Source organism: Hyla sarda, chromosome 2 (assembly GCF_029499605.1).
Source record: "Hyla sarda isolate aHylSar1 chromosome 2, aHylSar1.hap1, whole genome shotgun sequence".
Taxonomy (NCBI): domain Eukaryota; kingdom Metazoa; phylum Chordata; class Amphibia; order Anura; family Hylidae; genus Hyla; species Hyla sarda.
Genome location: NC_079190.1, coordinates 505,493,869 through 505,515,435, shown reverse-complemented (window position 1 = coordinate 505,515,435; position 21,567 = coordinate 505,493,869). Strand labels below are relative to the sequence as shown.

The following is a 21,567-nucleotide window of genomic DNA, read 5'->3' as shown; positions in this document are numbered from 1 at the left end:
CACGGCAAAACGGAAAAAAAAAATCATTGTGCGACAAAATCGAAGAAAAAACGCCATTTTGTAACTTTTGGGGGCTTCCGTTTCTACGCAGTGCACATTTCGGTAAAAATGACACCTTATCATTATTCTGTAGGTCCATACAGTTAAAATGATCCCCTACTTATATAGGTTGGATATTGTCGCACTTCTGGAAAAAATCATAACTACATGCAGGAAAATTTATACGTTTAAAAATGTCATCTTCTGACCCCTATAACTTTTTTATTTTTCCACGTACAGGGCGGTAGGAGGACTCATTTTTTGCGCCGTGAGCTGAAGTTTTTATCGGTATGATTTTTGTTTTGATCGGACTTTTTGATCACTTTTTATTCATTTTTTAATGGTATAAAAAGTGACCAAAATACGCTTTTTTGGACTTTTAAATTTTTTTGCGCATACGCCATTGACCGTGCAGTTTAATTAACGATAGATTTTTATAGTTCGGACATTTACGCACGCGGCGATACCACATGTTTATTATTTTTTTTTACACTGTTTTTTTTATGGGAAAAGGGGGGTGATTCAAACTTTTATTAGGGAAGGGGTTAAATGACCTTTATTAACTTTTTTTTTTTTTACATTTTTTTTGCAGTGTTATAGGTCCCATAGGGACCTATAACACTGCACACACTGATCTCCTATGCTGATCACTGGCGTGTATTAACATGCCTGTGATCAGTGTTATCGGCGCTTGACTGCTCCTGCCTGGATCTCAGGCACGGAGCAGTCATTCACCGATCGGACACCGAGGAGGCAGGTAAGGGCCCTCCCGGTGTCCTGTCAGCTGTTCGGGACGCCGCAATTTCACCGCGGCGGTCCCGAACAGCCCGACTGAGCAGCCGGGTCACTTTCACTTTCACTTTAGAAGCGGCGGTCAGCTTTCACCGCCGCTTCTAAAGGGTTAATACCGCACATCGCTTCATATCGCGAGAGCCGGCGCAGGACGTAAATATACGTCCTGCGTCGTTAAGGGGTTAATATGAAACTCCATCTTTACTCCTTGTTTGGGGATGTATTAGATGGGAGCACCACCAATTCTCACAACAGAGGAACTTTTTCTGAGGATTGTATGGTCAGGAATCTCTGATACATTCATAAAGCTCGGTTGCACCACCTGGGAAATTGCCGGCAACTTCACCAAGATAAATGTGATGTCTACAGCGCTATCTCTGTGATGACCTTCAAGCCATGAGACATGAAGTCCTGCAAGAAGATCTTCCCTTGTAAAAGTAAAGTCGAGACTAATGAGGGTTATTCAATTTTATGGGTCTGGTTTATGGCTGTAACAATGAACACAAAATAGTTCAGAAAGTAGTTAACACTTTTTGGAGAATACTTAGTAAAATTCCATGGGTAAAAAATGCAAAACCTTACGGTTCCTTCTTCAAATCAACAAATATATGTACCCCTCCCCCCGCGTTAAAACTTTGCCTTATTCTGGACATGTTATACAAAGATCCTTCTCATTGGGAAGGGCCAGTTGTACCAGAACCAAGATGGATGGAGACAAGAAGGACCAGAACCAAGGTGGATGGAGACAAGAATGACCAGAACCATAATGGATGGAAACAAGGATGTCCAGAACCAAGGTGGATGGAGAGAAGTATGACTAGAACCAAGATGGGTGGAGACAAGGATGACCAGAACCAATATGGATGGAGACAAGGGTGTCCAGAACCAAAATGGATGGCGACAAGGATGACTAGAACCAAGATGGATGAAGACAAGGATGACTAGAACCAAGATGGATGGAGACAAGGATGACCAGAACCAAGATGGATGGAGACAAGGATGACCAGAACCAAGATGCATGGAGACAAGGATGACCAGAACCAAGATGGATGGAGACAAGGATGACCAGAACCAAGATGGATGGAGACAAGGATGACCAGAACCAAGATGGATGGAGACAAGGATGACCAGAACCAAGATGGATGGAGACAAGGATGACCAGAACCAAGATGGATGGAGACAAGGATGACCAGAACCAAGATGGATGGAGACAAGGATGACCAGAACCAAGATGGATGGAGACAAGGATGACCAGAACCACGATGGATGGAGACAAGGATGACCACAAGAACCATATTGGATGGAGACAAGGGCAGAAGTCCAGAATGTGACTCTGAAAATCCTGAAAACCCAAAGATCATATGCAACACCAAACCTGTGATCAGTGACTAAGAGTAGACTCAGATAGTCCTGAACTTTTGGGTTGGTAATGCATTTCTTGGACCATTGGATGATATCCTGATCATCTGTCCCATTATGGTTCTGCAAGAAGAAATATAAAGGATGTCCTAGAGATGAACAGATGTATGGTAAGATTCCCTAGATCCAAATTCAGTGCATTGTCCATACATTTGATTAGTCTTAAAGAAGTCGTTCTAGTTCTCTGGAGATGTCTGGGATGAGGTCTCCTGGAGACGTCTGGGATGAGGTCTCCTGGAGATGTCTGGGATGAGGTCTCCTGGGGACGTCTGGGATGAGGTCTCCTGGGGACGTCTGGGATGAGGTCTCCTGGGGACGTCTGGGATGAGGTCTCCTGGGGACGTCTGGGATGAGGTCTCCTGGGGACGTCTGGGATGAGGTCTCCTGGGGACGTCTGGGATGAGGTCTCCTGGAGACGTCTGGGATGAGGTCTCCTGGAGATGTCTGGGATGAGGTCTCCTGGAGACGTCTGGGATGAGGTCTCCTGGAGACGTCTGGGATGAGGTCTCCTGGAGACGTCTGGGATGAGGTCTCCTGGAGACGTCTGGGATGAGGTCTCCTGGAGATGTCTGGGATGAGGTCTCCTGGAGACGTCTGGGATGAGGTCTCCTGGAGATGTCTGGGATGAGGTCTCCTGGAGATGTCTGGGATGAGGTCTCCTGGAGATGTCTGGGATGAGGTCTCCTGGAGATGTCTGGGATGAGGTCTCCTGGGGACGTCTGGTCTCCTGTATATTATTACTAAGGTGAAGTATTATTTAGGGCCTGTATATTATTACAAAGGTGAAGTATTTAGGTCCTGTATATTATTACTAAGGTGAAGTATTACTAGGTCCTGTATATTATTACTAAGGTGCAGTATTATTTAGGTCCTGTATATTATTACTAAGGTGCAGTATTATTTATACACCACATGTTTACTATCTCCGCAGTCCCTCATATATTTCCTTTTCACAGCTGAGTGTTTGTTTCTGGCAAATGTACAGAACATTGTTCTATCTGCTCAGACCCAACAGGAGAATAATCCAGGGTCACAATGGGGCAGATCAGGAAAGAACATTGTTACCACATTATTGTTCAAAGTCAACTGGGCGGAAAGTCAAATTCTTGTGTATATTATGTATAGAAACCCCACATACCTGCTACAGTACAAGATAAGTAATGTAATGTATGTACACAGTGACCTCACCAGCAGAATAGTGAGTACAGCTCTGGAGTATAATACAGGATATAACTCAGGATCAGTACAGGATAAGTAATGTAATGTATGTACACAGTGACCTCACCAGCAGAATAGTGAGTACAGCTCTGGAGTATAATACAGGATATAACTCAGGATCAGTACAGGATAAGTAATGTAATGTATGTACACAGTGACCTCACCAGCAGAATAGTGAGTACAGCTCTGGAGTATAATACAGGATATAACTCAGGATCAGTACAGGATCAGTAATGTAATGTATGTACACAGTGACCTCACCAGCAGAATAGTGAGTACAGCTCTGGAGTATAATACAGGATATAACTCAGGATCAGTACAGGATAAGTAATGTGATGTATGTACACAGTGACCTCACCAGCAGAATAGTGAGTACAGCTCTGGAGTATAATACAGGATATAACTCAGGATCAGTACAGGATAAGTAATGTAATGTATGTACACAGTGACCTCACCAGCAGAATAGTGAGTACAGCTCTGGAGTATAATACAGGATATAACTCAGGATCAGTACAGGATAAGTAATGTGATGTATGTACACAGTGACCTCACCAGCAGAATAGTGAGTACAGCTCTGGAGTATAATACAGGATATAACTCAGGATCAGTACAGGATAAGTAATGTATGTACACAGTGACCTCACCAGCAGAATAGTGAGTACAGCTCTGGAGTATAATACAGGATATAACTCGGGATCAGTACAGGATAAGTAATGTAATGTATGTACACAGTGATCTCACCAGCAGAATAGTGAGTACAGCTCTGGAGTATAATACAGGATATAACTCAGGATCAGTACAGGATAAGTAATGTAATGTATGTACACAGTGACCTCACCAGCAGAATAGTGAGTACAGCTCTGGAGTATAATACAGGATATAACTCAGGATCAGTACAGGATAAGTAATGTAATGTATGTACACAGTGACTCCACCAGCAGAATAGTGAGTACAGCTCTGGAGTATAATACAGGATATAACTCAGGAACAGTACAGGATAAGTAATGTAATGTATGTACACAGTGACCTCACCAGCAGAATAGTGAGTGCAGATCTGGAGTATAATACAGGATATAACTCAGGATCAGTACAGGATAAGTAATGTAATGTATGTACACAGTGACTACAACAGCAGAATAGTGAGTACAGCTCTGGGGTATAATGCAGGATATAACTCAGGATCAGTACAGGATAAGTAATGTAATGTATGTACACAGTGACCTCACCAGCAGAATAGTGAGTACAGCTCTGGAGTATAATACAAGATATAAATCAGGATCAGTACAGGATAAGTAATGTATTGTATGTACACAGTGATCTCACCAGCAGAATAGTGAGTACAGCTCTGGAGTATAATACAGGATATAACTCAGGATCAGTACAGGATAAGTAATGTAATGTATGTATACAGTGACCTCACCAGCAGAATAGTGAGTACAGCTCTGGAGTATAATACAGAATATAACTCAGGATCAGTACAGGATAAGTAATGTAATGTATGTATACAGTGACCTCACCAGCAGAATAGTGAGTACAGCTCTGGAGTATAATACAGGATATAACTCAGGATCAGTACAGGATAAGTAATGTAATGTATGTATACAGTGACCTCACCAGCAGAATAGTGAGTACAGCTCTGGAGTATAATACAGGATATAACTCAGGATCAGTACAGGATAAGTAATGTATGTACACAGTGAGCCCACCAGCAGAATAGTGAGTACAGCTCTGGGGTATAATACAGGATATAACTCAGGATCAGTACAGGATAAGTAATGTAATGTATGTACACAGTGACCTCACCAGCAGAATAGTGAGTACAGCTCTGCAGTATAATACAGGATATAACTCAGGATCAGTACAGGATAAGTAATGTATGTACACAGTGACCTCACCAGCAGAATAGTGAGTACAGCTCTGGAGTATAATACAGGATATAACTCAGGATCAGTACAGGATAAGTAATGTAATGTATGTACACAGTGACCTCACCAGCAGAATAGTGAGTACAGCTCTGGAGTATAATACAGGATATAACTCAGGATCAGTACAGGATAAGTAATGTAATGTATGTACACAGTGATCTCACCAGCAGAATAGTGAGTACAGCTCTGGGGTATAATACAGGATATAACTCAGGATCAGTACAGGATAAGTAATGTAATGTATGTACACAGTGACCTCACCAGCAGAATAGTGAGTACAGCTCTGGGGTATAATACAGGATATAACTCAGGATCAGTACAGGATAAGTAATGTAATGTATGTAGATTACATCATTATATAATATGTAAAGTGAGGCTCATGTTGACCTTCCTGAAACTCCTCGGCATATCTTGGTGTTATCAGGCGGAGATGCACCCGGTTTGCAGCCCAGCAACTTTACCAAATCCATTGTCTATCCCTGTGCTCGTGAGAGAACGCCAATCATTTAGGTCAAAGTGCATGAGCATGATTCTGTAGCCGGCTGTTATGTCTGTAACTAAAGCTGTGTCTGCGTCATAGAGTTCAGTGTAATGCTTCTCTTTGTAGCATCCATAGTGTGTTATGCTTCTCTTTGTAGAGTCCATAGAGTATAATGCTTCTCTTTGTAGCGTCCATAGTGTGTTATGCTTCTCTTTGTAGAGTCCATAGAGTATAATGCTTCTCTTTGTAGCGTCCATAGTGTGTTATGCTATTCTTCGTAGAGTCTATACTGTGTAATGCTTCTCTTTGTAGCGTCCATAGAGTGTTATGCTTCTCTATATAGTCTATACCTTGAAATGCTTCTCTTTGTAGCGTCCATAGTGTGTTATGCTTCTCTATATAGTCTATACCTTGAAATGCTTCTCTTTGTAGCGTCCATAGTGTGTTATGCTTCTCTTCGTAGAGTCTATACCGTGCAATGCTTCTCTTCTACAGTGTAATTCTTTTCTTCATCCTGTACTGATATTTAGTATAAAGATCATTGGGATAATGAGTATTTTTGCATCGTTTGGTGCAGCTAGGCCTTCCGCTATGTTTCCCATCATGCTTTAGGATTTATGTCCTCCATATTGGAGCTTTTAACTGCTCTCACTGTTGCCACCTGCTGTCAGTCGTGCACTTGAACCAGTGTATTGTGATTTAGCTGCTTCATTATTACACCCCTGTGTACTAGGGGTACTAAGAGAGCTGACCTATGTGCCTTATACTGCACTCCGCTCTGCAGCAGTAGGTGCCTGGTTTTTAACTCTTTCCAATAGGAGTATGCTGCCTTGGTTAGGTCCAGAACTACCGTAACATTGTGGATGTATATAAAGTGATCACTTGTTGGTGCAGGAGCGCGGCTGAGCGGGACAAGACAGTAATAAGTGACCACTGTGCCCCAGCAGGTTACTCTACCCCTTCAGGCTCATCTCTCCTGGGGGTTTAGCTGCATGTATAAAACCAGTTCACCAAGTCCTGTTAAGAAACCAGTTTGAACGGGCTGACTGCAGTGTAAAGCATAGAGGAGGGACCTGGAACGCAGCTTTGGCCATTGATGAATGATGAGGTGGATTTAAAGGGGTACTCCACTGGTCAGTGCTCGGAAGTAAATGTTCTGAACGTGGTTTTCGCACTGCGGGTAACGGCCGCGCCCTTCGTGGCAGCACGACCATGCCCCCTCAATGCAAGTCAATGGGGGGGGGGGTGATCGGGGGGGGGGGGGGGTGATTGAGGGGGTGCAGTCTCGCTCTGCTCACTATTTTGCAGCCTTGCTGTGACTGGACAGAGTTCTCTGCAAACCCTACACACTCATGTACTCAGCTTTTCCCGATCTCAGTGCGGACAGATCAGGGGAACAATTCTCTACAGTCAGAGCAGACAGATCAGCTGGGGAAAAGCTGAGTACATGAGTGGGAGGGGTTTAGAGAACTGTATCCAGGCAGCAGTGCAGCAAAGTAGTGAGCAGAGCTAGACATTTAGGGACTTCCTAAATGCGACATGCCCCCCCAAAAAAACATTTCAACAAAATTTGCTTTCAAAAAGCTCAGTGGCGCTCCTTCTCTTCTGAGCATTGTAGTCCGACTGCAGAGCACTTCACGTCCACACATGTGGTGTTTCCATAAGAAATGGGGTTCCAAATTTTGGGGGGAATTTTCTCCTATTAACGCTTGTAAAAATGGTAAATTTTCATTTACCCCTTGTTAAGTTCCTTGAGGGGTGTAGTTTCCCAAATAGTGTACCATGTGTTTTTTTTTTTTTTTTTTTTTTTGCTGTTCTCGCACCATAGGGGCTTCTTAAATGTGACATGCCCCCCAAAAACCATTTCAGCAAATAGTTTTTCACAAAATTCCATTGTCGCTCCTTCCCTTCTGAGCCCTCCAATGCACCCACAGAACACTTTACATCCACATATGAGGTATTTCCTTACTCGAAAGAAATTGGGTTACAAATTTTGGGGGGATTTCTCTCCTTTTACCCCTTGTAAAATTTCTAAAACTGGGTCTACAAGAACATGCGAGTGTAAAAAATGAAGATTTTGAATTTTCTCCTTCACTTTGCTGCTATTCCTGTGAAACACTTAAAGGGTTAACACCCTCTCTGAATGTCATTTTGAATACTTTGGGGGGTGCAGTTTTTATAATGGGGTCATTTGTGGGGTATTTCTAATATGAAGGCCCCTCAAATCCACTTCAAACCTTAACTGGTCCCTGAAAAATTCAGATTTTGAAAATTTTGTGAAAAATTGGAAAATTGCTACTGAAGTTTGAAGCCCTCTGGTGTCTTCCAAAAGTAAAAACACGTCAATTTTATGATGCAAACATAAAGTAGACATATTGTATTTGTGAATCAATATATGATTTATTTGGAATGTCTATTTTCCTTACAAGCAGAGAGCTTGAAAGTAAAAAAAAAAAAAAAGGGCTAAATTTTAACATTTTTCATCCAATTTTTTTGTTTTATACCAAGAAATGATGCAAGTATGGATGAAAATTTACCACTAACATAAAGAAGAATATGTCATGAAAAAACAATCTCGGAATCAAAATGAAAAGTTAAAGCATCCCAGAGTTATTAACCTCTTAATGACGCAGGACGTAAATGTACGTCCTGGTGAGGTGGTACTTAACGCACCAGGACGTACATTTACGTCCTATGCATAACCGCGGGCATCGGAGCGATGCCCGTGTCATGCGCGGCTGATCCCGGCTGCTGATCGCAGCCAGGGACCCGCCGGCAATGGCCGACTTCCGCAATCTCGCGGGCGTCCGCCATTAACCCCTCAGGTGCCGGGATCAATACAGATCCCGGCATCTGCGGCAGTACGCGATTTCAATGAATGATCGGATCGCCCGCAGCGCTGCTGCGGGGATCCGATCATTCAGAACGCCGCACGGAGGTCCCCTCACCTGCCTTTGTCCGGCTCCCGTCGTCTCCTGCTCTGGTCTGTGATCGAGCAGACCAGAGCAGGAGATGACCGAAAACACTGATCTGTTCTATGTCCTATACATAGAACAGATCAGTATTAGCAATCATGGTATTGCTGTGAATAGTCCCCTATGGGGACTATTCAAGTGTAAAAAAAAAAAAAAAAAAAATGTCAAAAAATATGTAAAAGTGAAAAATCCCCTCCCCAAATAAAAAAGTAAAACGTCCGTTTTTTCCTATTTTACCCCCAAAAAGCATAAAAAATTAATTTTATAGACCTATTTGGTATCGCCGCGTGCGTAAATGTCCGAACTATTAAAATAAAATGTTAATGATCCCGTACGGTGAACGGCTTGAACGAGAAAAAAAGTCCAAAATAGCTACTTTTTTAATACATTTTATTTAAAAAAAATTATAAAAAATGTATTAAAAGTTTTTTATATGCAAATGTGGTATCAAAAAAAAGTACAGATCATGACGCAAAAAATGAGCCCCCATACCGCCGCTTATACGGAAAAATAAAAAAGTTAGAGGTCATCAAAATAAAGAAAATAAAGGGATTATAAACGTACTAATTTGGTTAAAAAGTTTGTGATTTTTTTTTTAAGCACAACAATAATATAAAAGTATGTAATAATGGGTATCATTTTAATCGTATTGACCCTCAGAATAAAGAACACTTGTCATTTTTTACCGTAAATTGTACGGCGTGAAAACGAAATCTTCCAAAATTAGCAAAATTGCGTTTTTCGTTTTAATTTCCCCACAAAAATAGTGTTGTTTGGTTGCGCCATACATTTTATGATATAATGAGTGATGTCATTACAAAGGACAACTGGTCGCGCAAAAAACAAGCCCTCATACTAGTCTGTGGATGAAAATATAAAAGAGTTATGATTTTTAGAAGGCGAGGAGGAAAAAATGAAAACGTAAAAATTTAATTGAGTCCTTAAGGGGTTAATGCTTAAAGTGACAGTGGTCAGATGTGCAAAAAAAATGCTCTGGTCCTTAAGGTGAAAATGAGCTGCGTCCTTAAAGGGGTACTCGAGTGGAAAACTCAATTTTTTTTTTTTTTTTATGAGCTGGTGCCAGAAAGTTTTAACAGATTTGTAAATTACTTCTATTTAAAAATCTTAATCCTTTCAGTACTTAGCAGCTGTATACTATAGAGAAAATTCTTCTCTGTAGTCAGACAGAAAAGAAATTCCTCTGTAGGAATACAGCTGCTAATAAGTACTGAAAGGGTAAAGATTTTTTAATAGAAGTCATTTACAAATCTGTTTAACTTTCTGGCACCAGTTGATAAAAAAAAAAAGTGTTTACTCTGGAGTACCCCTTTAACCTCTTGCCGCATATGGACATTTATAAACGTCCATATGTGGCTCCCTAGGTATGACGCTGAGCGCGCATCATACCCGGTAGGTTCCGGTTGCTATAAGCAACCAGGACCCGTGGCTAATGCTGAACATCGCCGATCAGGCTGATATCCTGTATTAACTCTTTAGACACAGTGATCAAAGTTGATCGCCGCATCTAAAGTGAAAGTAAAAGCTTCCCGGCAGCTCAGTCATGCTGATCGGGACCATCGTGGTAAAATCGCGATGTCCCGGTCAGCTAGAACACATCGGGAGGGTGCCTTACCTGCCTCCTGTGCTGTCCGATCGGCGATTGATTGCTCCAAGTCTGAAATCCAGGCTTGAGCAATCAACTGCCGATAACACTGATCAATGCATTGCAATGCAATGGCAGAGATCAGTGTATTGAATCAATGTACTGCATGTTATAGCCCCCTATAGGAGCTATAACACTGTGAAAAAATTGTTCATAAACATCATTTAACCCCTTCCCTAATAAAAGTTTGAATCACCCCCCTTTTTGCCGATAAACAAAAGGTGTAAATAAATATAAACATATGTGGTATCGCCGCGTGCGTAAATGTCCAAACTATAAAAATATATCGTTAAATTAAACCGCACGGTCAATGGCGTACGCTCAAAAAAATTCCGAAGTCTAAAATAGTGTATTTTTGGTCACTTTTTATACCATAAAAAAATGAATAAAAAGCGATAAAAAGTCCAATCAAAACAAAATGGCACCGATAAAAACTTCAGACCACGGCGCAAAAAATGAGCCATCATACCGCCCCATACGCGGAAAATAAAAAAAGTTATAGGGGTCAGAAGATGACATTTTTTAAACGTATAAATTAGAGAAATTTCAAAAGTAATACCCTACTTATATAGGTTTGATTTTTGTATCATTTTAACCGTATGGACCTACAGAATAAAGAGAAGGTGTCATTTTTACCGAAAAATGTACTGCGTACAAACGGAAGACCCCAAAAGTTACAAAATGGAGTATTTTCTTCCAGTTTTGTCGCACAATGATTTTGTTTTTCCATTTCACAGTAGATTTTTGGGTAAAATGACTGATGTCAATAGCAAAGTGGAATTGGTGGCGCGAAAAATAAGCCATAATATGGATTTTTAGGTGCAAAATTAAAAAGGTTATGATTTTTGGAAGGTGATGAGGAAAAAACCAAAATGCAAAAACTGAAAAACCCTGAGTCCTTAAAGGGTTAATGAAGCTAAGCTGCAGTGTAAAGTCAAGGAGGTGGATTGGGCGTTCTCATTTTAGCTCCCTCTACTGGTCAACAGTGGGATATATAAAAAAAAAAAAACTTTAATAATTATTTTTCATATTTTGAAATTTGAAGTGAATTTTTTTTTAAAGATTTCCAAAAATATTTTAAACATATAAACAAATGTATTTAACCTTTTAAGAAGAAAAAATATAATTTGGTGACACATTCCCTTTAACCCCTTAAGGACGCAGGACGTAAATGTACGTCCTGGTGAGGTGGTACTTAACGCACCAGGACATACATTTACGTCCTGTGCATAACCGCGGGCATCGGAGCGATGCCCGTGTCATGCGCGGCTGATCCCGGCTGCTAATCGCAGCCAGGGACCCGCCGGCAATGGCCGACGCCCGCGATCTCGCGGGCGTCCGCCATTAACCCCTCAGGTGCCGGGATCAATACAGATCCCGGCATCTGCGGCAGTTCGCGATTTAAATGAACGAACGGATCGCCCGCAGCGCTGCTGCGGGGATCCGATCATTCAGAACGCCGCACGGAGGTCCCCTCTCCTTCCTCCGTGCGGCTCCCGGCGTCTCCTGCTCTGGTCTGTGATCGAGCAGACCAGAGCAGAAGATGACCGAAAACACTGATCTGTTCTATGTCCTATACATAGAACAGATCAGTATTAGCAACCATGGTATTGCTATGAATAGTCCCCTATGGGGACTATTCAAGTGAAAAAAAAAATGTAAAAGTTAAAGTAAAAAAAAGTGAAAAATCCCCTCCCCCAATAAAAAAGTAAAACGTCCGTTTTTTCCTATTTTACCCCCAAAAAGCGTAAAAAACATTTTTTATAGACATATTTTGTATCGCCGCGTGCGTAAATGTCCAAAATATTAAAATAAAATGTTAATGATCCCGTACGGTGAACGGCGTGAACGAAAAAAAAAAAAAAAAGTCCAAAATTCCTACTTTTTTAATACATTTTATTAAAAAAAAAAATTATAAAAAATGTGTTAAGTTTTTTATATGCAAATGTGGTATCAAAAAAAAGTACAAATCATGGCGCAAAAAATGAGCCCCCATACCGCCACTTATACGGAAAAATAAAAAAGTTAGAGGTCATCAAAATAAAGGGATTATAAACGTACTAATTTGGTTAAAAAGTTTGTGATTTTTTTTAAGCGCAACAATAATATAAAAGTATATAATAATGGGTATCATTTTAATCGTATTGACCCTCAGAATAAAGAACACATGTCATTTTTACCATAAATTGTACGGCGTGAAAACGAAACCGTCCAAAATTAGCAAAATTGCGTTTTTCGTTTTAATTTCCCCACAAAAATAGTGTTTTTTGGTTGCGCCATACATTTTATGATATAATGAGTGATGTCATTACAAAGGACAACTGGTCGCGCAAAAAACAAGCCCTCATACTAGTCTGTGGATGAAAATATAAAAGAGTTATGATTTTTAGAAGGCGAGGAGGAAAAAATGAAAACGTAAAAATTAAATTGTCTGAGTCCTTAAGGCCAAAATGGGCTGAGTCCTTAAGGGGTTAAAGGAGTTATCCAGGAAAAAAAAAACTTTCTTTTATATATCAACTGGCTTCAGAAAGTTAAACAGATTTGTAAATAACTTCTATTAAAAAATCTTAATCCTTTCAGTACTTATGAGCTTCTGAAGTTAAGGTTGTGCTTTTCTGTCTAAGTCCTCTCTGATGACACCTGTCTCGGGAAACGCCCAGTTTAGAAGCAAATCCCCATAGCAAACCTCTTCTAAACTGGGCGGTTCCCGAGACAGGTGTCATCAGAGAGCACTTAGACAGAAAAGAACAACCTTAGCTTCAGAAGCTCATAAGTACTGAAAGGATTAAGATTTTTTAATAGAAGTAATTTACAAATCTGTTTAACTTTCTGGAGCCAGTTGAGATATATATATGTTTTTTATTTCCTGGATAACCCCTTTAAGGGGTGGGGAGGGGGGGGTAATGATTTTGGGGGGGATAAGACTGTATTTCAGCTAAAGCAATGACACACGGGAAATGTAAGTTCTGCTAAACTCGTCCACTTCCCCTTTTTTCACCATTGGGGTGATCTGTGAACCGCAGAGATCACCCTCCCTGCACTACACCCCACAACCTGACAACATCAACAACAAGAAACTCTGTAAACAGCAACACACAAAGGAATCTGAGTGACCGCCATAAAAAGGTTTATTGCTGGTCATAAAGGGGTTAATGCAATGAGGCTGAGCAAACATTATATTCTCTTCTCTTATTATGTGAGCAGAAATTCTGTATCGGTCTCTGTGTATTGTCTAGACCAGTGGTCTCCAACCTGTGGACCTCCAGATGTTGCAAGACTACAACTCCCAGCATGCCCGGACAGCCAACGGCTGTCCGGGCATGCTGCGAGTTGTAGTTTTGCAACATCTGGAGGTCCACTGGTCTAGACTGATTTATACTCTAGTCACCTCCAGAGCTGCATTCAGAATTGTACATATCACTGCAGCCATTTCTAGCTGGACGATCTATGTCAGTAATTCCCCAAAATGTGGCTCGTCACCTGTAGCAAAACTACCACTCCCAGCATGCGTACAATTGGATCGAGTCTAGACAATGCTCTGTGAGCTAAACATCCAGGACTCCAGACTGATACATTGTACATAGCTAGTCCTGCTCTCAGCTGAGAAGTATATACAATTGTATCCAGTCTAGACAATGCTCTGTGAGCTAAACATCCTGGACTCCAGACTGATACATTGTACATAACTAGTCCTGCTCTCAGCTGAGAAGTATATACAATTGTATCCAGTCTAGACAATGCTCTGTGAGCTAAACATCCAGGACTCCAGACTGATACATTGTACATAGCTAGTCCTGCTCTCAGCTGAGAAGTGATACAATTGTATCTAGTCTAGACAATGCTCTGTGAGCTAAACATCCTGGACTCCAGACTGATACATTGTACATAGCTAGTCCTGCTCTCAGCTGAGAAGTATATACAATTGTATCCAGTCTAGACAATGCTCTGTGAGCTAAACATCCAGGACTCCAGACTGATACATTGTACATAGCTAGTCCTGCTCTCAGCTGAGAAGTATATACAATTGTATCCAGTCTAGACAATGCTCTGTGAGCTAAACATCCTGGACTCCAGACTGATACATTGTACATAACTAGTCCTGCTCTCAGCTGAGAAGTGATACAATTGTATCCAGTCTAGACAATGCTCTGTGAGCTAAACATCCTGGACCCCAGACTGATACATTGTACATAGCTAGTCCTGCTCTCAGCTGAGAAGTGATACAATTGTATCCACTCTGGACAATGCTCTGTGAGCTGAACATTGGGACTTCAGGCTGATACATTGTACATAGCTAGTCCTGCTCTCAGCTGAGAAGTATATACAATTGTATCCAGTCTAGACAATGCTCTGTGAGCTAAACATCCAGGACTCCAGACTGATACATTGTACATAGCTAGTCCTGCTCTCAGCTGAGAAGTATATACAATTGTATCCAGTCTAGACAATGCTCTGTGAGCTAAACATCCAGGACTCCAGACTGATACATTGTACATAACTAGTCCTGCTCTCAGCTGAGAAGTGATACAATTGTATCCAGTCTAGACAATGCTCTGTGAGCTAAACACCCTGGACTCCAGACTGAAACAATATATCTTTTTGTTTGTTAGTTTTGTATCTCATTTGTTTTCTTTTTGTCGTTTGCAGGACATGCCCCGGCAGACCTCTCCGTTCTCGTGGGGGGATCTGGTATTATAATGATGCCGCTGCCTCCTGTTGGGTTCTTTGCCAGCTTTGGGACATTCCAAGTTCACCAAATCCTTAACCCATGAGGCGCCTGCAGCTGGCACCATGTTCCTGTCCCGGGCAGACAAGCCGTGCTTCTTCGTGTGTCTGGCCGCCTCTCAGCTGATCTTTATCTTACTGCTGTACCGTCGCGGAGCCTCCAGCGTGTTTCAGGGACTATTCGGACCCTATCCCGGGTGGGATTATTCCAAAACCCAAGATGTCTACACCAACCTGAGCCTATTTGTCCCGGACAGCGAGGCGGTGAGGACCCAGTACTGTCCCGTCAGTTCTCCCATTCTAGGTGGGTTTTTATGTTGTAGGTTTGGATTCTTTTTAGGTGCTCACTGAGAGGAGGTTCTCAACACAAGCCTTTGGCCATGCTGAGAGTTGTAGTTGTGCAACAGCTGGAGGCACACTGGAGTAGTCACTCAGGTTACTCTAACCCAATGAATTCCTCTATATCAGTGGTTTCCAACTTGTGGACCTCCAGATGTTGCAAAACTATAACTCCCAGCATGCCCGGACAGCCGTTGGCTGTCCGGGCATGCTGGGAGTTGTAGTTTTGCAACATCTGGAGGTCCGCAGGTTGGAGACCACTGCTCTATATGTTTATGGACCTTGGATGCGCTAAGTCATTCCAGAAAATTGTGCATTGCTTCTTTGTATATTGCAGTATTAAAGGGGTTATCCAGGAAAAAACTTATATATATATATATATATATATATATATATATATATATATATATATATATATATATATATCAACTGGCTCCAGAAAGTTAAACAGATTTGTAAATTACTACTACTATTTAAAAAATCTTAATCCTTTCAGTACTTACGAGCTGCTGAAGTTGAGTTGTTCTTTTCTGTCTCTCTGATGACACGTGTCTTGGGTACTGTCCAGAGTAGAAGCAAATCCCCATAGCAAACCTCTTCTACTCCGAGACAAGACGCAGGCCGGCCAGCCAACCGGAGATGGAGGGGAGGAGGGCGGGGTAAGTGAAGGTAATGGGCTCTATTGGACGGGGCGGGGGTGAAGTCTTCCGGCATTTAGTGCTGCATGCCCGAAGCAGGGCTAAATGCCTGAAGAAGTCACCTGTCTGGCGCTCAGAACTGCATGTTCCGGGCGTCGGGCACTACAAATTACACATCCCTGGTGCTGCCGCGGGCCGCAAATGGCCTTTGGGCCTGGAGTTTGAGACCCCTGCTTTATAGGATCAGGATAATTATACACCTCCCCTCCAGCTCTACCTGTATACTACTGCTATCTCTATGTGATCAGGATATATAGTAGTTATACACCTCCCCTCCAGCTCTACCTGTATACTACTGCTATCTCTATGTGATCAGGATATATAGTAGTTATACACCTCCCCTCCAGCTCTATCTGTAGACTGCTGCTACCTCTATGGGATCAGGATATATAGTAGTTATACACCTCCCCTCCAGCTCTATCTGTATATTGCTGCTATCTCTATGAGATCAGGATATATAGTAGTTATACACCTCTCCTCCAGCTCTATCTGTATACTGCTGCTGCTATCTCTATGGGATCAGGATATATAGTAGTTATACACCTCCCTTCCAGCTCTATCTGTATTTTGCTGCTATCTCTATGAGATCAGGATATATAGTAGTTATACACCTCTCCTCCAGCTCTATCTGTATACTGCTGTTATCTCTATGGGCTCAGGATATATAGTAGTTATACACCTCCCCTCCAGCTCTACCTGTATACTACTGCTATCTCTATGTGATCAGGATATATAGTAGTTATACACCTCCCCTCCAGCTCTACCTGTATACTACTGCTATCTCTATGTGATCAGGATATATAGTAGTTATACACCTCCCCTCCAGCTCTATCTGTATACTGCTGCTACCTCTATGGGATCAGGATATATAGTAGTTATACACCTCCCCTCCAGCTCTATCTGTATATTGCTGCTATCTCTATGAGATCAGGATATATAGTAGTTATACACCTCTCCTCCAGCTCTATCTGTATACTGCTGCTGCTATCTCTATGGGATCAGGATATATAGTAGTTATACACCTCCCCTCCAGCTCTATCTGTATTTTGCTGCTATCTCTATGAGATCAGGATATATAGTAGTTATACACCTCTCCTCCAGCTCTATCTGTATACTGCTGTTATCTCTATGGGCTCAGGATATATAGTAGTTATACACCTCCCCTCCAGCTCTACCTGTATACTACTGCTATCTCTATGTGATCAGGATATATAGTAGTTATACACCTCCCCTCCAGCTCTACCTGTATACTACTGCTATCTCTATGTGATCAGGATATATAGTAGTTATACACCTCCCCTCCAGCTCTATCTGTATACTGCTGCTACCTCTATGGGATCAGGATATATAGTAGTTATACACCTCCCCTCCAGCTCTATCTGTATATTGCTGCTATCTCTATGAGATCAGGATATATAGTAGTTATACACCTCCCCTCCAGCTCTATCTGTATATTGCTGCTATCTCTATGAGATCAGGATATATAGTAGTTATACACCTCCCCTCCAGCTCTATCTGTATATTGCTGTTATCTCTATGGGATCGGGATATATAGTAGTTATACACCTTCCCTCCAGCTCTATCTTTATACTGCTGCTATCTCTATGGGATCAGCATATATAGTAGTTATACACCTCTCCTCCAGCTCTATCTGTATACTGCTGTTATCTCTATGGGATCGGGATATATAGTAGTTATACACCTCCCCTCCAGCTCTATCTGTATACTGCTGCTGCTATCTCTATGGGATCAGGATATATAGTAGTTATACACCTCCCCTCCAGCTCTATCTGTATATTGCTGCTATCTCTATGAGATCAGGATATATAGTAGTTATACACCTCTCCTCCAGCTCTATCTGTATACTGCTGTTATCTCTATGAGATCGGGATATATAGTAGTTATACACCTCCCCTCCAGCTCTATCTGTATACTGCTGCTATCTCTATGGGATCAGGATATATAGTAGTTATACACCTCCCCTCCAGCTCTATCTGTATACTGCTGTTATCTCTATGAGATCGGGATATATAGTAGTTATACACCTCCCCTCCAGCTCTATCTGTATACTGCTGCTATCTCTATGGGATCAGGATATATAGTAGTTATAAACCTTCCCTGAGGCTTTTTTTTTTTACTGTCCTTGCTGTGATTTTTCCAAAATCGCAGCACAAACTGTGCTAGTCTACAATTGCATGAGATCATGAAAAATTGCAACCACAATGCAGTCAGTGTGTGAACATATTCAAAATTCAGCTTGTGAACTTAGCCTTAAAGGGGTACTCCAGTGGAAAACGTTTTATTTTTAAATCAACTGGTGCCAGAAAGTTAAACAGATTTGTAAATTACTTCTATTAAAAAATCTTAATCCTTCCAGTACTTATTAGCGGCATTATGCTACAGAGGAAGTTCTTTTCTTTTTGGAGTTCTTTTCTGTCTGACCACAGTGCTCTCTGCTGACACCTCTGTCCGTGTCAAGGAACTGTCCAGAGCAGGAGAAAATCCCCATAGCAAACATATACTGCTCTGGACAGTTCCTAAAATGGACAGAGGTGTCAGCAGAGAGCACTGTGCTCGTGATGTCAGCAGAGAGCTCTGTGTTCCAAAAAGAAAATAATTTTCTTTGTAGTATTCAGCAGCTAATAAGTACTGGAAGGATTAAGATTTTTTTTTATAGAAGTAATTTACAAATCTGTTTAACTTTCTGAAACTAGTTGATTTAAAAATATAAAATAAAAAATAAAAAGTTTTCCACCGGAGTACCCTTTAAAGGGGTACTCTGCCCCTAGACATATTATCCCCTATCCAAAGAATAAGGGGATGAGATGTCTGATCGCGGGGGTCCCGTGCCAGATGACTGGCGATGCGACAGCCTTGCCCCCTCAATGCGACAGCCTTGCCCCCTCAATGCGACAGCCTTGCCCCCTCAATGCGACAGCCTTGCCCCCTCAATGCGACAGCCATGCCCCCTCAATGTGACAGCCATGCCCCCTCAATGTGACAGCCACGCCCCCTCAATGTGACAGCCACGCCCCCTCAATGTGACAGCCACGCCCCCTCAATGTGACAGCCACGCCCCCTCAATGTGACAGCCACGCCCCTCAATGTGACAGCCACGCCCCCTCAATGTGACAGCCACGCCCCCTCAATGTGACAGCCACGCCCCCTCAATGTGACAGCCACGCCCCCTCAATGTGACAGCCACGCCCCCTCAATGTGACAGCCACGCCCCCTCAATGTGACAGCCACGCCCCCTCAATGTGACAGCCACGCCCCCTCAATGTGACAGCCACGCCCCCTCAATGTGACAGCCACGCCCCCTCAATGTGACGGCCACGCCCCCTCAATGCGACGGCCATGCCCCCCTCAATGCGACGGCCATGCCCCCTCAATGCGACGGCCATGCCCCCTCAATGCGACGGCCATGCCCCCTCAATGCGACGGCCATGCCCCCTCAATGCGACGGCCACGCCCCCTCAATGCGACGGCCACGCCCCCTCAATGCGACGGCCACGCCCCCTCAATGCGACGGCCACGCCCCCTCAATGCGACGGCCACGCCCCCTCAATGCGACGGCCACGCCCCCTCAATGCGACGACCACGCCCCCTCAATGCGACGGCCACGCCCCCTCAATGCGACGGCCACGCCCCCTCAATGCGACGGCCACGCCCCCTCAATGCGACAGCCACGTCCCCTCAATGCGACAGCCACGCCCCCTCAATGCGACAGCCACGCCCCCTCAATGCAAGTCTATGGGAGGGGGCGTGACTGTCGTCACGCCCCCTTCCATAGACTTGCATTGAGGGGGCGTGGCCATGATGTCACGAGCGGGCGTAACCGTGACGCCACAAGCCTCCGGTGCTGCACCTGATGCTCTAAAGGAGAGATCTTTGGGGGTCCCCTTTGATAGGGGATAAGATGTCTAGGGGCAGAGGAGTACCCCTTTAACCTGAAGCCTGGAATTTATTTTATTTTATTTATTATTTTATTTATTACAAAAACAGCGCCCCTCTTGTCTGTAGACTGTGATTGCTGCTCAGCCTCAAGTCAGCGCCAAACCCAACAAGAAGAATAATGCCAAAGAGGAGCAGCCATGTTTTTTCTGATCTCTCGAACACCGTCGTTCCTGAGATGTTCAGTATACGGCATTAGACATATGAATTTACAGCCGTAACGAAACCCCCGCGTGTCGGAGACCTGGCGTACGAAACGCAGAATGTCCGGTGAAAAGGTCACATCTGACACTCCCGGTATTTTACGAGATGGAAGGTGTTTTGGCTTCAAAGGTCAGAATAAATAAGGAGCAGTGGGGAGAGATTTGTCTTCTCACCTCTATTGTAATGGAAAACCTTAAAATGAGGGATCAGACGCGGCACAATGGCGTATAGATAGGTCAGGTGGGGGATGGGCACAACGTCCTCTGTGGGTAGTTGAAATCCTTTTTTTTTTTTTTTTTTTTCCTCAAAAGGGTTAAAGGGGTACTCCACTGGCCAGCATTTGGAACATTTAGTTCCGAAAGCTGTGTGTGCGCTGCGGGGGTGGGGGGGCTCGGCCGTGCCTCCTTGTGATGTCAGGCCACGCCCCCTCAATGCAAGTCTCAGGGAGGGGGCGTGGACAAGACAAATAAAGAAATTAAAAAAGAACAGAATTTCCTCGGTAGCATACAGCTGCTAATAAGTACTGGAAGGGTAAAGATTTTTTTTTAATAGAAGTAATTTACAAATCTGTTTAACTTTCTGGCATCAATTAACTTATAAAGACCTAAAAAAAAATGTTTTCCACCGGAGTACCCGTTTAATTGTGGCAGGAAACAGAACAGAGCCACCTAGTGGCCGATTTTTCGATTACATTTTAACCCCTTCAGGACCCATGACGTACACGTACATCATGAGTCCGCTCCCGTTCTATAACGCAGGGTCGCGGCGGGTCGGGGCGGGACCCGTGGCTAATAGCACGCAGCACCGATCCCGGGGCCACGTGCTATTAACCCTTTAGACGTGGTGTTCAAAGTTGATCGCCACATCTATAATGAAACGAAAACGTTGCCGGTTAGCTCAGGGAGCTGTTCGGGATCACCGCGGCGAAATTGCGGCATCCCGAACAGCTTACAGGACAGCCCTACCTGCCTTCCGGTGTCCGATCGCTGAATGACTGCTCAGTGCTTGAAATCCAGGCATGAGCAATCAAGCGGCAGAATCATCGATCACTGGTTTCCTATGAGAAACCACTGATCAATGTAAAAGATCAGTGTGTGCAGTGTTATAGGTCCCTATGGGATAACAATGATCAGTA

At 43.0% G+C, this 21,567-nt stretch overlaps 1 protein-coding gene across 4 annotated transcripts in view; it reads left to right on the top strand.

The window, feature by feature from the left end:
* The window catches only part of LOC130357269 (beta-1,4-galactosyltransferase 3-like), a 50,359-nt gene that overhangs the window by 8,456 nt on the left and 20,336 nt on the right, over positions 1-21,567 (top strand). For all 4 annotated transcript variants that reach the window (XM_056559895.1, XM_056559896.1, XM_056559898.1 and 1 more), the window contains exon 2: positions 15,160-15,541. In XM_056559895.1, coding sequence (XP_056415870.1) covers positions 15,304-15,541 — 238 coding nt within the window. In that variant the 5' untranslated portion in view covers positions 15,160-15,303. The remainder of the gene's footprint in view (positions 1-15,159; positions 15,542-21,567) is intronic.